At 49.7% G+C, this 13625-nt stretch overlaps 6 protein-coding genes across 6 annotated transcripts; 3 read left to right on the top strand and 3 right to left on the bottom strand.

Moving 5' to 3' along the window:
- Nucleotides 1-230: 230 nt before the first annotated feature.
- Nucleotides 231-2867, top strand: FMAN_04163 (uncharacterized protein; the record flags this gene model as incomplete). The annotated part of the gene is made up of 3 exons (XM_041829158.1): nucleotides 231-362; nucleotides 464-2655; nucleotides 2711-2867. The coding sequence occupies 3 exons, from the start codon at nucleotides 231-233 to the stop codon at nucleotides 2865-2867; spliced, it is 2481 nt and encodes an 826-aa protein (XP_041679949.1).
- Nucleotides 2868-3203: 336 nt separating this feature from the next.
- FMAN_04164 (uncharacterized protein) lies at nucleotides 3204-3613 on the bottom strand (the record flags this gene model as incomplete). The annotated part of the gene is made up of 2 exons (XM_041829157.1): nucleotides 3204-3442; nucleotides 3508-3613. The coding sequence occupies 2 exons, from the start codon at nucleotides 3611-3613 to the stop codon at nucleotides 3204-3206; spliced, it is 345 nt and encodes a 114-aa protein (XP_041679948.1).
- Nucleotides 3614-4132: 519 nt separating this feature from the next.
- FMAN_04165 (related to polypeptide chain release factors) lies at nucleotides 4133-4772 on the top strand (the record flags this gene model as incomplete). Its single annotated transcript, XM_041829156.1, has 2 exons — nucleotides 4133-4312; nucleotides 4395-4772. The coding sequence occupies 2 exons, from the start codon at nucleotides 4133-4135 to the stop codon at nucleotides 4770-4772; spliced, it is 558 nt and encodes a 185-aa protein (XP_041679947.1).
- Nucleotides 4773-5199: 427 nt separating this feature from the next.
- FMAN_04166 (Actin) lies at nucleotides 5200-6831 on the bottom strand (the record flags this gene model as incomplete). The annotated part of the gene is made up of 6 exons (XM_041829155.1): nucleotides 5200-5430; nucleotides 5481-6252; nucleotides 6317-6347; nucleotides 6445-6500; nucleotides 6687-6717; nucleotides 6825-6831. The coding sequence occupies 6 exons, from the start codon at nucleotides 6829-6831 to the stop codon at nucleotides 5200-5202; spliced, it is 1128 nt and encodes a 375-aa protein (XP_041679946.1).
- A 2634-nt stretch (nucleotides 6832-9465) lies between these two features.
- On the top strand, nucleotides 9466-10107 carry FMAN_04167 (putative FES1-Hsp70 nucleotide exchange factor; the record flags this gene model as incomplete). Its single annotated transcript, XM_041829154.1, has 1 exon — nucleotides 9466-10107. The coding sequence occupies one exon, from the start codon at nucleotides 9466-9468 to the stop codon at nucleotides 10105-10107; it is 642 nt and encodes a 213-aa protein (XP_041679945.1).
- Nucleotides 10108-10368: 261 nt separating this feature from the next.
- Nucleotides 10369-11533, bottom strand: FMAN_04168 (uncharacterized protein; the record flags this gene model as incomplete). Its single annotated transcript, XM_041829152.1, has 3 exons — nucleotides 10369-10494; nucleotides 10544-11237; nucleotides 11292-11533. 3 exons carry the CDS (start codon nucleotides 11531-11533, stop codon nucleotides 10369-10371), a joined length of 1062 nt encoding a protein of 353 aa, XP_041679944.1.
- Between the last annotated feature and the right edge of the window lie 2092 nt (nucleotides 11534-13625).

The raw sequence follows: 13625 nt of genomic DNA, 5'->3' as shown, positions 1-13625 counted from the left end.
CGTGACCTTTGGTAGAAGCAGTTGACATTAATTTGCTTTTCTTGTGTTGGCGTTTGAAGCCACCTGCAAGCGTAAATCGAATGACATAAGCACACCCGTCCAAAAATCTCAGAAGGACGTCTCTACAGCCAATCAGAAGTCAAGAAGCACACACTTTTCAGACTCATCCTTACAACCTCTAAAAATAACGACTTCAGTCAGAGACGACGAAAGGCGAGATAGGGACAACAATGGGCTCAAGACCCGTCTCCATCGAATATCTCTCCTCGGGCGCCAACCGGCAGACCGCTGTTGCAGACTGGAGTCAATGTGGGATTTTGGCTTTTGGAGCCGATATTAACATTGCGTTATGGCGACCTTTGGTTAGTATTCGAGCCACCTTGCTGCTTTAATGTCAATATACCCTGATTTGCGCTTCTTTCTGGCAGACCATCTAGGTGTCTTGATACTAACATATGTGAAGTCGGAATCTCCCCAGGGAGTCACAAAGCTGCTCAATGGGCACAAGAGCACTGTCAAGGCCTTGACGTTTCTCTCCGAAGGAGACCAGGACGAAAACTCGTTTCTCGTTTCTGGCTCAGACGACAAGACCGTGATCATCTGGAAAGCATCTCGCAACAGGGATGAATTCAAGCCCATCCATACCTCAACCGAGCACACTGCTGCCATCAACTGTATCGCTGCCTTGAGGATCAAGGGGGCCCAGAAATGGATTATCGCAACTGGAAGTGCAGATGCCTCCATAAAAATATGGAACCTCGAGAATGACCAGTTCACTCTACTCCAAAGCGTCAAGACAACACCCAAATACTTCCCCATGTGCCTATCACTCAGCTACGCTGGAGACGAAGACGATGTTTTGGTGCTGGCATCCGCTGGTACAAGAGACATAGTGCAGATTTTTACAGCTGAGGTTAAGTCAGAAAATGTTCAGTTCAATGTGCAAGCCACTTTGACAGGACATGAGGGTTGGATACGGAGCTTGAGCTTCGCCAAAGAGACATGTGCCCCTGACAGTGATCTGTTACTCGCCTCAGCGAGCCAGGATAAATACATCCGTATCTGGAGATTCCACCAGGGGAGGGAGCTGCCCGCTGCTGCTGCCAGTGGTTCGGACCCTTCCAGTGACGCATACCTCCCCGGAAAGTCACCATCCAACAAGGCACATCGTCTTCAGTCCGCCGGCAAGGACTTCTCTGTTACTTTCGAAGCACTTCTTTTGGGCCACGAGGACTGGATATACAGTGCACGCTGGAAACGACAGGATAACGACAAGCTACAGCTGCTCTCGACATCGGCCGATAACTCGCTCGCCATCTGGGAAGCTGACTCTGGCTCTGGAATCTGGGTCAGCATGGCGAGACTTGGTGAGATTAGCAGAGAGAAGGGTGCAACAACAGCAACTGGAAGCACAGGCGGATTTTGGACTGGCTTGTGGTCTCCCGATGGTAAATCAGTAGCCTGCCTCGGCCGTACTGGTAGCTGGAGACGATGGGAATATGTCCCCGCGGAAGACTTTTGGCAGCCATGTGTTGCTATTTCTGGGCATACCAGAGCTGTTACAGGTATAACATGGGCCAAGAATGGTGAGTATCTCTTGTCAACAAGCTCTGACCAAACCACACGACTGCATACACGCTGGGACAGACCGGGGAATGAGACATGGCATGAAATGTCCCGGCCTCAGATTCACGGCTATGATCTTAACTGTATTGACTCTGTGGGAACTTCTCAATTCGTCTCAGGGGCAGATGAGAAACTCATGCGTGTCTTTAGCGAACCCAAAGCTGTTGCCTCGATGCTCAACCGCCTTGCAGGCATCGGTGGTGGTATGGATGTTCAGAACATGCCAGATGCCGCCAACATGCCAGTCCTAGGACTATCTAACAAGGCAATTGATGCCGTGGAAGACGACCAAGAAATTCAGCCCATCGATGACCGGGATCGTGAGGCCATGGATCCAGCCTCGATAGTCAAAAAGTCGCATTTGGAGATCGATCACCCTCCTTTTGAGGAGACACTCTCAAGACATACCTTATGGCCGGAAACCGAGAAGCTGTACGGACACGGTTACGAGATTTCTTGTCTCGCAGCTAGCCACGATGGCACTCTCGTCGCCAGTGCATGCAAAGCCAGCTCGACCAACCACGCCGTAATTCGCCTATTCGAGACAAATCGTTGGACTGAGCTCAGGCCGCCTCTGACCGCACACTCTCTAACAGCCACCCGCCTTCGATTCTCCTCTGACGACCAGTTCCTCCTGAGTGTAGGACGCGATCGCCAATGGGCGGTCTTTGAGCGTGCGCCTGAGGATGAAGCTGCGTACAAGCTGCTGCAGATCAACCCCAAGGGTCACACACGTATGGTACTTGACGCAGCGTGGGCGCCTGCGTCGTCTGGGGCACCAGTATTCGCAACTGCTGGCCGTGACAAGCAAGTGCGCATTTGGGCCGCGAAGCCAAACGAAGATGGAAAGCTTCAGTTCTCTCAGACAGCCTCCATCCCGACTGCATCCCCTGTGACATCGGTCGATTTTGTCCCTCAGGTTCTTGACGCTAGATTTATCTTGGCAGTTGGCACAGAACTTGGCCGACTAAGTCTTTGCCTGATCAAGGAGGATGGAACTGATGCCATTGAGAAGCCCGCATATGAGGAGTGAGTGCTTGTAAACCACCGATATAAAAGAACCAACTGCTAACATTACCTCTAGTTACTGTTTGCCCAAGGCTGTTCACCAGCTTGCTTGGCGTCCTGTCGTACGAGAGGGGGCTGAGAGGCCATTTGAAGTGGCAGTTGCAGGAGAGGATAGTTCACTCAGAGTATATGCCTTCAGCCAGGCGTATCTTCAGGTGTCTGCAGACCCATAGAACCAAAAGTTATGATTACGAGTTACCAGAAATTTCCTTCACACCGAGGGCAGAGGTTTGCTCATCTTTGTACAGACCGAGCAGTGGGATCAACAGTAGGATTGTTGAGTAAAAGTGTATTATCATTACAGCCATCTATTGGCTAAAGTTTTGTAGATCCATATCCATTATATCGTATACCAGATGAAACTCGAGCCATCTCTCACGGCCCTTTGGCCAAAGACCGGCTCTTACGACTCATTTATGCAGAGCCTCCTCATTACGAAGCCATTTATGTGCCAATGTCCAGCATGTATGCATTTCCAGGATTTCGCGTAAGCAATCCAGAGCTGGATTTTATAGTTCTCTCACAACCGTTTCGACTGTCTCCTTGGTAACATCTACGACGCTTGCAGTTGTCCCGGACAGCGCGCTCGCAGACATATCTTTAACAGCTTCCTGTACCACCTCGGCAACATCAATGTGCTCTCCATTGATATAGTACCAGGCGCGACCGACAAGGAAAGAAATGTGATGCGGGAGGTAAAGACAGGCGGCGATGAAGGTCAAGCTGAAGAGCAGAAAAACAATGGAGCCTAGTGCGGTGAATTAGTCTTCAGAAAACGACAACTTGAAACGTATGGGATTGCGGATAACATACTGAAAAAGAACTTCTCCCAGGGCGTGAACATGTACACACTGAAAGTGACCTCCAGCTGGTATTGCTTGAGGCTCAACCACTTGCGAAATGATCCAAGAACGGCCATTGTATCGAGTTGAAGGGTCAAAATACGTGTTTGAATCGCAGATATCGGTAGCCGTCGTCGTAGAATTGCCGTGTGCTGAAATGAATGACTTGAAGTGGTAGGTTCAGGGGAAAAGGTTGAAGCAATGGAGAATACAGGATTAGGATAAGGATAAGGACCAGGGAAAGGCCGGCTCTCCTTTATCTGGGCTCCTTGTGCCTTTATCGTACCGACGCTCCCGAAAATTGGGTACCGGAGGCACCGCAGCGAAGTGCTAAGGCTTCGATGTATTGAAACTTACAGGGGGTGCGGGTCTCTAATTTACTGGATCACCATCTCGCTGTGGCTGCTGATACGCACGCGACTGGCTCGTGGCTGTGACTGTGACTGTGGCTTCCTGGTGGCACAGGAAGCCCAAATCAGCATCGACCACAGTGCTTAATCTTCATCTTATAATCTGAATTACGACTCTAGTTCACGACCTTGCCACAAAACATCTGATGTTCTGGTTGAATGTCTGCATTCAATGGCATCGTAATGATGCCGCTCAAACTCATCCGAACCATCCGCTACAGCACTCCCCCAGCACTTCCAATACGGACCTTTCACAATGCATCTATCTGCCTGGCGAAAGCTCTCCCTCCTCGGCCGAAGCCCCCGCCTGAGTCTGAGATCGAAGAGTCCTATGTCAAAGGCAGCGGTCCTGGCGGACAAAAGATTGTACGCATACTCTTTTTCTAGCTCCCCAGCTCTTGATCACGGTCCTAGGAAGTTCTTCCAGCTTACGCAGTTGTTACACTAGAATAAAACCAATTCCGCAGTTCAGCTGAAGCACATACCCACTGGCATCGTCGTCAAGTCTCAGGCAACCCGTTCGAGAGACCAGAACCGGAAGCATGCACGTGAATTACTCGCGCAACGTGTTGATGAACTTCGCAACGGGGATCAGAGTCGATCGGCTATTGTCGGCAAGGTAAAGCAAAAGAAAGCTGCAAGTGCTTCGAAAAAGAGTCGTAGGAAGTACAAGAAACTCGAGGAAGAGAGGGTCGCTACGGCTGCTGAAGTTGAAGCGCAGTCAGACACAACTCGCGCTTCTGCAGAGGGGCATGATCCAACCACAGACGACGCAAACAATTACCAGACTTCTCAACCCCTAGACACCACAAGTAAAGCGCCGTAATCAATGCTCTTCGGAAGCACTTGTGAGAATTAATTACGATACCATGTATGTGGACATACTTAATGTACGCAAGGGACCAGACATCATGTCATCACCTCGTTTCATTTCAAAAAATTCTAAGCGGAAAGTAAAAAAGTATTTGTATGTCAACCTCGGCTTCTACCCCTAGGCACGCATTACACGCGCAACTACAACAAAGGGGCCATCACATCTCTTCGTAAGCGCAACGCCCACCCTTCTGACCATGTCAAAAACTTTTCGTAAATATGAGAGTCGACTTGGACGTTTGCCAACCACCCAAAGCTTAGTGTCTGTCGCCACCTCCATGATCTTATCGTCGTTGCGCGAGCGGGAGGATTTGGTTTGTCGGTCGGGTAGCTTAGTAAGTTAGCGAGAATCCTCCCAGTCACCAGGAGCTTGGCATACCTTAGAAGCACTTGCGGTGAACGATTGAGGGACCGCTCTCGTCGTACTCCTGCTTGGAGATCCACATTTGCTGGAAAGTGGACAGGGAAGCAAGAATGGAACCACCGATCCAGACGGAGTACTTTCGCTCGGGAGGAGCAATGATCTTGACCTTCATGGAAGAAGGAGCAAGGGCAGTGATCTCCTTCTGCATACGGTCGGAGAGACCAGGGTACATGGTGGTACCACCAGACTGAATCAAGGTTAGAACAATTCCGGACAGCTCATTCTCACAAAACTTACCATGACAATGTTACCGTAGAGATCCTTTCGGACATCGACATCACACTTCATGATCGAGTTGAAGGTGGTGACGTGGATACCGCCGCTCTCAAGACCAAGGACAGAAGGCTGGAAGAGAGCCTCAGGAGCACGGAATCGCTCGTTACCAATAGTAATGACCTGACCATCGGGAAGCTCGTAGGACTTCTCCAGGCTGGAGCTCTGGGCGGCAGTCTGGATCTCCTGCTCGAAGTCGAGGGCGACGTAGCAAAGCTTCTCCTTGATGTCACGGACGATTTCTCGCTCGGCGGTGGTGGAGAAAGTGTAACCGCGCTCAGCAAGAATCTTCATGAGGTAGTCGGTAAGATCACGACCAGCCATGTCGACACGGGCAATGGCGTGGGGAAGGGCGAAACCCTCGTAAATGGGGACAACGTGAGTGACACCATCACCAGAGTCCAGAACGATACCAGTGGTACGACCAGAGGCGTACAGAGACAAAACGGCCTGGATAGAGACGTAGAAAGCTGGGGCGTTAAATGTCTCGAAGACAATCTGGGTCATCTTCTCACGGTTGGACTTGGGGTTGATGGGAGCCTCGGTGAGCAGGACGGGGTGCTCCTCGGGGGCGACACGCAGCTCGTTGTAGAAGGTGTGATGCCAAATCTTCTCCATGTCGTCCCAGTTGGTGACAACACCGTGCTCAATGGGGTATCGCAGAGTGAGGATACCACGCTTGGACTGAGCCTCATCACCAACATACGAGTCCTTCTGACCCATACCAATCATGATACTGAGAACTTGTCAGTGGCCAGCCCCAGGAAGGCGGCAGAATTGCCGCTATAGCTACAACTTACCCATGATGACGGGGGCGACCGACAATGGAAGCTGTTTACAACGTTAGATTTGGGTTTCTGGTTAACTTGCGCCCAGGACATGCGATATCAATTCTTTGGGCGCAGAGGCTAGAAAGTGGGGTACTCACGGAAAACAGCTCGGGGAGCATCATCACCGGCGAAACCGGCCTTGCACATACCCGAACTGATATCAAGTTAGCTACATGGACATGCTGGGATCGCTCAGCACCAATTCAAAGACCAAGCACTCCCAAGCATCAATGTCGAGGCCGGTGTCGGGCATCGGACGATGCGGTGGCAGATCTGGTCCAGGAGCAGAGAGGCGGGGAGAGATAGTCCAGAGGTCGGTGAGACAGGCGGGGGAGCTTACCCATTGTCGATGACGAGAGCAGCAACTTCTTCTATAAAGCGGAATGCAAGTCAGCATGAGTCTGGAGATGATCTTCGCGATGCTCAAAACGGATTGTTTAGATCCGACGATGCAGCGACGCGGTATGATGCGACGTACCCTCCATGGCTGTGGATTACGGTGTGTGTATGAGAAAGCTGTCCAGAAACGGGATTAGCGGCCAAGAATCAAAGAAGAAAAGACGAAGAGCTATTAAAGAAAAGAGACGAAAGATGTAGTAATCAGTAGGTGGAAGAGCAAGCTTACAGGAAAAGAGACGTTGAATGGAGAAGGAGACGGAGGTCGGGGGTTAGAAGAGTTGAAGAGAAGTAGTTTGGAATGGAATGGGAGAGGGAAAGAGACGGAGGCGGGAGAATGGGGGAGGGGGAAAGGAGACAAGTATCGCCGGGCGACGCTGTCACAAGAAAGTTGTGGGCGGGCCCCGAATTGCTGAGGTGGACACTTTGGGGACAAGGGGGGGGGCAACCTGAAGAGACCGCCTACCAGAATTGGGTAGGGAAACGGAGCAGACGAGGCACAGTCTAGAGCAGGAGCGAGAGCTGCACTCTTGCTAAGGGGGAAAATAGAGGCGGGCTAGGCGGGGCAACCAGAAAAACAGGTCTTTCCAAGCTGCTTGCCGCTTTACTGATTGGTTCGTGGTGGTCGTAGTGCAGAGAAGGATGCCCTGAGAGCAACTTTGTCCCAGTGGTTGCAGAGCAGCGGTCGCAGTGGAATGGTTATAGCGGTGGCTGAGGTGGAGAGCTTACCTACAAAAGTAAAAGAGGTTCGTGATCGCCAATTCCTTGGAGAATTGATATTGAGGCAAGTGGTCGTGATTCAAGGTCAGAATATCTAGTGATTCCTTCGGATCAGGTAGTGATTTTCTGTCAAGCTCTAGACATTTGCAAGCAGGTCCCGACTCAGTAAAACGGCCGCTTCACCGTCCTGACTTTATCCTTTCTGTACAAGGTGACGTCGTAAGCAGAACTTCATCCACCGCCACGCGAGCTGGCGAAGACGTCAGCTAGGGAACTTTCTAATGCTGCAGCCTCTGAGGCTTCCTTTTATTTCTCTTGGCAAAGTGTGTGAACGTCTCAGCTGAGGACTCGTTCTTCAGAGTGGCATTCTACTAGACATCATTGACTTGAAAATAATATGCCAGCCTAGTAGGTATCCCAGGCATCTTTGTATCATCGAGAAGGTCTACGCAAATAGCTCCTGTTCAGGTCAGCCCCAGCCACACATAGCTCAGAGATGCTGTCCAATCTTCATTCCAGGGTGAGGCCCATCCATAAACGGAATGTCTATCTGCAGGATCTCATCATCCAGAACGACCAACAACCATCCCAAGGCTTCCAAGGACTTGGGTTTTGTAACTGAAAAGGGGCTGTTATCTCCATGCCAAATCTCCAGATGCTCCGCAGATTGGAACCGGTACCCAGCTTCCAGGTCCCGAGTTCCACTCCATAATTAGCACAAGTGGCTAATCGAGCAATGTACCTCCTCGTTCAGGGCAGAGTTACGCGGAGAGAGCTTTTGTATTGAAGAAGTTTCTTGCTGACCAACCATACCAAATACGCGTTAGGGCCTGTTTCGTTTACTGAAGAGACAGGACTCACCCGTTCATTCCGACTGGTCTGCCCTGGTAAGGTAGGTAGGGATTTGTAGTTGGCAGCGAGAACCTCCTCGATATCACGCAGCCGTATCATCTGCTTCACTATAGAGACTTCTTCGACAAATCAGGACGTGATGCTGAACGTTACTATGTATTGAGAGACAAGTTTATGTTCCATCGAGTCCATATCTTGTTCGCTATCGTGAGTGTGGTTCATATTAGCAGCCTAATTTCAACACCGCTTCATGAGCACCCCTAAACCACGAGGCTGTCAAATATTGGCTTCACAATCAATAGATCTCCTAAACTCTGAATTAGACCCCTGTATCTCGCCCCTGCCCAGCCCAGCCGGGGAAACCCACCAGCGGGAGCAGTCGGCCAGTAGCAAGGCTGTGAGAATGAATGCCTTCGCTTACTTACCTACGAACAGCGGGATCTCCGGCGCCTCTCGAAGATGCGAAATGCGTCCACTGACTAGGCTCCATTAGTTCGAACATGGGACTTTAGACTTCAGTATTATGGTAGCCTTGCGGCCAGGCTCCTGCAAGTGTCATGCAACGCAATACACGCGCGTTCAACCAGCCACAATGCCTTCTGGTCAATCATGCTGTTTGGTGTGGTATCTGACACAGAATCCTTTCTTAGCCTTTTTCGCTCTCGCTTTAAGCTCATTCTCCCGTCTCGGCCACAAAAGCAGCGATGAGGGGCAACCTTGCAAGGTGGGGCAGGTTTGCTGAGCTGGAGGGGAGCTATGATGAAATAATTCTCTGCCACGTAGAACTGTTGTCAGTTGAATTGCGGTGTCTATCCCCAGCAGAAGCTTGGTACTACTATGTTGTTTGACTCAAACGCATGTACAAGTCATCATAAGGCACTGATTGGGCTGCAATGTATCCTTATCGAACTGCGAGAAAATAATTGGTCGGTTGATGGAGAATTGGTATTCTTTGTATCTGTCTTGAGCTAGACCGTTTCTGGATTAGAGTCTTCTTGAAGATTCCAGAAATGGGCAAATTCTAATCGATATGCTTGGTAAAGTTGAAAATTGAAAGCAAATATCAAAAGATTGATGTTTTTTGTTCTTACTCCTTCAACAAACTCAGCTCAAACAACATATCAAGAAACACACTACAAAAATAAGGAGACATGGATGACAAGCGACTTAACGAACTCCTCAAATGGAGTATTGAGCAATCAGATGCCACCAGAAATGACCCTGATGCCCCAGCTCCCACCACACAACTCACACCAGAACTCATGGCATCGCTCATGGGCGGTCCCTCTGACGCCGACCTTATGAGGGCCTCTATGGATATAATCACATCGGACGATGCTGAGCAGGTCTCTCTTGACGACAAACTCATCGCCTTTGACAACTTTGAGCAACTTATCGAGGGACTCGACAATGCAAACAATATCGCAAATCTCAGCCTGTGGACCCCACTACTCGACCAGCTCAAGCATGACGAGCGAGAGATGCGCAAGATGGCAGCCTGGTGTGTGGGAACCGCTGTACAGAACAACGAGCGCACCCAGGAGCGTTTGCTCGCTATGGGAGGGCTTCCGCTACTTGTAAACCTAGCGACCCAGGAGGATGAGCATAACGATGTTCGTCGCAAGGCTGTATATGCGCTGAGCTCAGCGGTGCGCAATTACCAACCAGCGATGGACCTCTTTGCCGATGAGTTGACCAAGAGGGGTCACAAGACTGACAAGGTCGATGCCACAAGCATGGAGGCTGTCGACGAGGTGGTCAACGGATTACGCGAGAAGATCGGCAAGGCTTGAGAAACTTTGGTGGGATCAAACATCAAAACATAACGAACGGTTGCATTGGGACGGAGTTGGGGCGTTGGGCTGAAGCACAGGGCGTGGGCAAGAGAGATGAAGACCCCGGAGGGTACTAAAATAGAATGGTATAGGCAATCTGCCCTGAATTTTAAATATTCATTTATGATACATTCGTCTTGGTACATGAATCTATGCTACATGTCAACTACTTAGAGTTGACATTTGTTTCCAACGCCTTGCAACGACACCTACCGTAATTTAGTGCCTAGCCTTGCCATAGAAGGGAAGGCCGAGTGCCTCCAAAAGAAGACGGCCCTGCCTATCTGATGTACCAGTCGTCTTGATGAATATATCGCATCCAGGCATCAGTCGTGCAGGGTACATCTACTCATGATTAGCTCACCCTTGTCTTGATTAGTGTATAAGCACTCACGTCGTAGTTGAACTCGATTTCAGGAAAGTATGCCATCCAGTCGGGCTTCATACCGAACGCCAGGTTGCCTGCACTATCGCCAGTAGTAGCATCAATACCAGGCCAGTCCTTGATCTTAGGCAAGACCAGAGTAATGAGCTTATCAAGGAAGTCGTAAGCTTGAGCACCTTTCAGCGTCACTTTGCAGCCAGTCTTGTCACCCTTCCTGACACCCCACTGAACAACGCCATGCTTGACTCTTGTGACCTCAGGGAAGGCACCAGAGATGGCTTGGATAACAGCACGGCACACGTGCAGGTACTCCTTGTTCTGGGCACCCATGGGAGCGAATGAGTTGATAGTGATAGCCTCGATATCAGGTACGTTGTGCCATTCAATTGGGCGCTCCACTAAGCCTAGCCTTGAAGAGCCACCACCTCGAGGTCCTCGGCGAGGTCGATTCTTGTGGTAAGGCGAAGACTCGTCCCATTCCCTCAAGTTACCCTTGTTGGAAACAGGAACTTCTGAACCTGGCGGGGTATGCTGATATGTCATGGCGATCAGATCTGGCGCAATCGTGCTTTCGTATGTGTGCTTTAATCGAGGGAAGCTGAAAGGACCGGGAACGAAGTCTCGAGCAGTCGGATCGGAGGACTTGGGTACCTGAACGGGGTGTAGAGGACCACGGTAGTATTTGGGAGGATGGTATTGGTATCTATAGCAAGTCAATCAACTCGAGCTCAGTCAAGGGAGCAATTGGGCTACGGACCTATTGCCGGGAAGTTTTTTGCCCGTCTCTGCAGCTTTTTCTCTAGAATTGAAGGCCTGGATAGCCGCTTCGTCGGGAGAACCTGTCGCAAAAGACGAAGCATTGTCAAGATCTGCGAGAGCGGAGGACTTCTTTGCCTCGGTCGAGACAAAGCGCTGCACACAAACGGAACCTGTCCTCAGAGGCAGATGCCTTCGTCCCAATGAGCTCGCCATGCGAGCTCCTTCTCGTACCGTGGTCATCATGGGCTCGTAGATTGGAGTTCCTCGTCGTCGAAAAGATGTGTGGTCGTCGCGTGGATTTGGAAATTTCCATCTAAGCGGCTAGCGCTTGGCTGCGCCACATGAGGTACCTATCAGAAATTGTGGCTGTACTCTTACACCGTACATCGTTTGAGGAATGCCTGGGTAAGGTAAGTAAATTCATGTTTATTTAAGACTTGTGATAAATCTCATTACTGAATCGAAACCTGGTCCTCTTGATTCCCCTTCTCCTGTTACCGAAAGCGTAATATCAATACTCATTTCAAGATCTGTGGCCAGAGTTGCAATCTTACGGATTTCATTGTCAACATAGGTACTCTCTATTAATTCTCATTTTCCTACATACCCAAGTATGTTTAGAAGTAAAAGAAGATCGTCCTATACAAATTACCTTACTCTGAATACGTAAGCTTGGTAATTGAGCCTGCTCTCTTTGAGCTAGCTTTTATTATCTGATTGCTCAGTCCTGAGCATCTCACCCCTTCCGAAGCACTCCGATCACCCCTCCATTACCCAGGTCTAAAAACCAGGTCTAGTATTAGTAGTCCAAGAGAGCATAATTACGATGCCACCAATAGTCTTGTCCTTGAGTAAATGGACGATATCGCTTTGCCCGAGTCCTTTTCCTTTTTACACCAACGTTTATCGGTCTCGGACTATGCAACAGTCCGACGACGTACTTCAGTATTTCAGGTAGATGCCTTAAAACATGGAGCAAAGTCAGCGGACCCGAAAAGCTGGATGCGGGATGCCCGTGGTCCCGTCGACCCGGTTTATCTCCGTCCTTCTCGAGAGCAAGGACCGATCTGGCGACCGAGTTCAGATACAGGTAGGTGGCTTTCCCAATGGACCAGGTTTTTAACGGGCGGCCCGAAAGCATCAACAACCATACGTTGTCGGACAAACATGGGGTACTTAACATCCGACACAGTGGTCGATCTAACTGCTGGAGTAGATGTTCAGAGGAGCGGTCTAGTAATCTTTAAGGCCTATACGTCACGATCAAAGATTTACAGGCATTGTCAGGCAATGCCTAGATCAGGCTCCCCGGGCCACCAGGAACTCGTCTGGTTGTGGTTAATGATACGCAGCACCAGACCGAAGAGCCTTCAGTTTCCTAGAGGGACCTTTGGTTCATTTGGCGCAGGGACTAATTGCATACGTATTCAGATACGAATGAGAGATCCAATTTCGATCGAATGCGTCTACCTAGGTATTTAGCTGTGCCTGACATACTCACACGCCTGCATAGTCCGCTTTTCTTAGGTCACCAGTTCTGTTGTGCCTGTAGCCCTGATGTGAGTGCATCATCTCAGCCTAAAGTCTATAGAGCCAGACGGACGATTATAGAAGGGCTGACGGTGTGACGAAGTGCAGTAAGATGACGATCATGGTAACAATGGCAATGCAAAGCCACCGAATGATGCAGAGTATCTCCCTTTTGGAGCTGTTACAAAATGTGTTTTGGTGGAACTGTTGTGTTACAATAATTCTGGCTGAGTTTAGCCAAGGTAGAATCGAGTGGGTTAGGTGATTTAGAGAATAAGATTACAGAACCTACTACACATGTACAATGATGCTGTGGCCAAAATACCTAGGGTCCATCAGGAGAAGGGGAGCTGATGCACAGACGAGTGTTCCATCACACATGATAACACGTGTGAATGTTAGAGCTGAGTTGGCCAGGCTTCAGTAATTTGTAAATCACTTGACTTTTTCATAATCTATTTGCCAACTTCCTCGTTGGCTTAGCTCGCCCTGCAAAGCCGCCGTTTTTGTCCTTGTTATTGCGCGGAAATTGGCTAGGATCGGCTCCATTGATTACCGGCCTGGAATGGAAAAACAGAAAGGATATCAGCGCCGTTGAACTGGTCACACTAGCCAATGAAGTGTAATGTTGAAGTGTACCTACCTTAGTTGTTCGAGGCAATTGAATAATACCTACTAAGCTACAAACCCTTTTGCCCACTTTTTTGTTCCATAGGTAGACAAAAGGCAGGGAAGAAAAAGTAAACCTCCTTACTAAGTACCTTACCGACGGGAGTGACAGGATTGACAGGGCACAGGGGTC

The sequence above is a fragment of the Fusarium mangiferae genome, assembly GCF_900044065.1.
Source record: "Fusarium mangiferae strain MRC7560 genome assembly, contig: FMAN_scaffold003, whole genome shotgun sequence".
Taxonomy (NCBI): domain Eukaryota; kingdom Fungi; phylum Ascomycota; class Sordariomycetes; order Hypocreales; family Nectriaceae; genus Fusarium; species Fusarium mangiferae.
Note: the sequence above shows the minus strand (reverse complement) of the source record. Positions and strands in the feature narration are given on the sequence as shown.